This window comes from Podarcis cretensis (assembly GCF_951804945.1).
Source record: "Podarcis cretensis genome assembly, chromosome: 1".
NCBI classification, from domain to species: domain Eukaryota; kingdom Metazoa; phylum Chordata; class Lepidosauria; order Squamata; family Lacertidae; genus Podarcis; species Podarcis cretensis.
This window is the reverse complement of record NC_137170.1, coordinates 85,303,359-85,305,225: the sequence shown is the minus strand read 5'-3', so window position 1 is coordinate 85,305,225 and position 1,867 is coordinate 85,303,359. Positions and strand designations below refer to the sequence as shown.

At 43.6% G+C, this 1,867-nt stretch overlaps 1 protein-coding gene across 1 annotated transcript; it reads right to left on the bottom strand.

The window, feature by feature from the left end:
• Positions 1-309: 309 nt before the first annotated feature.
• Positions 310-1,062, bottom strand: LOC307201175 (olfactory receptor 5AR1-like; the record flags this gene model as incomplete). Its single annotated transcript, XM_079950217.1, has 1 exon — positions 310-1,062. One exon carries the CDS (start codon positions 1,060-1,062, stop codon positions 310-312), a length of 753 nt encoding a protein of 250 aa, XP_079806343.1.
• Positions 1,063-1,867: the final 805 nt, after the last annotated feature.

The following is a 1,867-nucleotide window of genomic DNA, read 5'->3' as shown; positions in this document are numbered from 1 at the left end:
CCCCCCAAAAAAAAGCTCCAACAACTCAAGAACTCTGAGCAATCCTACCACAAAAAGCTCAACAACTCTGGGGGCATGGTATACACAAAAAATTGAAGTATATTCAAGTGTTTATCCCATAAGTGCCGTTTTGGCACTTTGTGATAAATATGTGGGTTTTGGGTTGCAGTTTGGGCACTCGATCTCTAAAAGGTTTGCCACCACTGCAGTAGGACAATTACACATGCACACACAAATGAAACAAATACACATTTTATGTCTTGGTTAATATGTATTGGAAACTGAAACTCATCTTGAAAAGGAAATGTATTAATTTAATGAAATCTTCCCTATCATTCTGATGAAAGCATCCTTCACATCTTTATTTCTCAGACTGTAAATCAATGGATTTAGCATGGGGATCACAAGAGTATAGAACACTGAAACAATTTTATCTTCATCTGTTGAGACACTGGAATTGGGCCTCATATACATAAAGATGATGGTCCCATAGAAGATTGTGACAGATGTGAGGTGGGAGGCACAAGTGGAAAAGGCTTTGTGTCTGCCCTGGGCAGAGCGAATCCGCAGGATGGCAAAAATAATGTATATATAGGAGATGAGGATGATCAACAAAGTGGTCACGACTATCACAGTACATAAGATAAAGTGTACAGTGTTAGTCACTTTTGTGCTTGAACAAGAAAGTTTCAGGATGGGAGGGATGTCACAAAAGAAGTGACTGATAACATTTGAGCTGCAGAAGGACAGGCTAAATATCAACGGAGCCTGAACAGCTGAATTCAGAAATCCACAAATATATGCACCTGTTACTAAGGCTATACAGAGCTTTTTAGACATGGCAGCACAATAGAGTAATGGGTTGCAAATGGCAGTGAAGCGATCATAAGCCATAATAGCTAGAAGGCAAGTTTCAACTGTAGCAAACATACAGAAAAAGAAGAATTGCACGGTACACTCTGTGAATGGAAAATAAATCCCATTGCAATGCACACAGTTCTGTGCACCAATTGTGATCACGTTCAGAGGTTCTTTTGTGTGTTTCACCCAGTTGGGAAGCATTACTGATTGGGATGCAAGACAGGGCCTTTTCTTTCTAAGCACTCTCCTGAGAGACATTCATCTTATCTTTCCACTTTAAACTTCAGATTAGCAGCTAGAACAATTATACTCTGCTGAGTTTTAGTGTGGCTTTATTTTATCCTTCCGTTGGTGTAAACTATTTATTAAAAATGAGTAAAAAATAGATTTTAGCAGTTTGGACTATTTAGATTGGCTTTTTTAGATGGGAGGCACTGTGAATTAATCTGAGGTATAATTTTTAAAATAAATAAAAGAGGGTGTGGTGGGATAATGAGCTGCTTGTGCGTTGAAGCTGGATCCCTCAGAGCTCACTCAGTGTAGTGAAGCCCTGCCTTGAGCGGAGCCCTTCAGCATGGCTCCGTCAGTCGCTGGTAGAATCTGACAGTGGGCGTTTGCGGAAACGTTTCCAACATAAAAGCTGTTTCACGGACATGCGCCTCCTGGATTCCCTGCGTGACAGTTTCCGGCGGGGGGTGGGAGTCCTTAAAGGCTGCTCTGATACCTCCTCGCTGTTCTCACTGGAAGTATCCCAGAGCCTCCCCTCCGACTCCCTTTCCTTTGGAGCTCCCGCACTCCCCCTACTGGTTCCCTCTTCTGCTGAAGAAGAGGCTCTCCTATTCTCCTGAAGCCTTCTCACCACCTGTCCTTCCGATGGCAGTTCCCTGACATCCACCTCCCCCCCAGGGCCCCCTTCACTCCCTCCCGCCTCTTCTCTTACTGGCGGCGAGGACGGAAATCCCTGGAAGGAACTCCCCTCATCCTCCGAGGATTCAAACACTTCTAA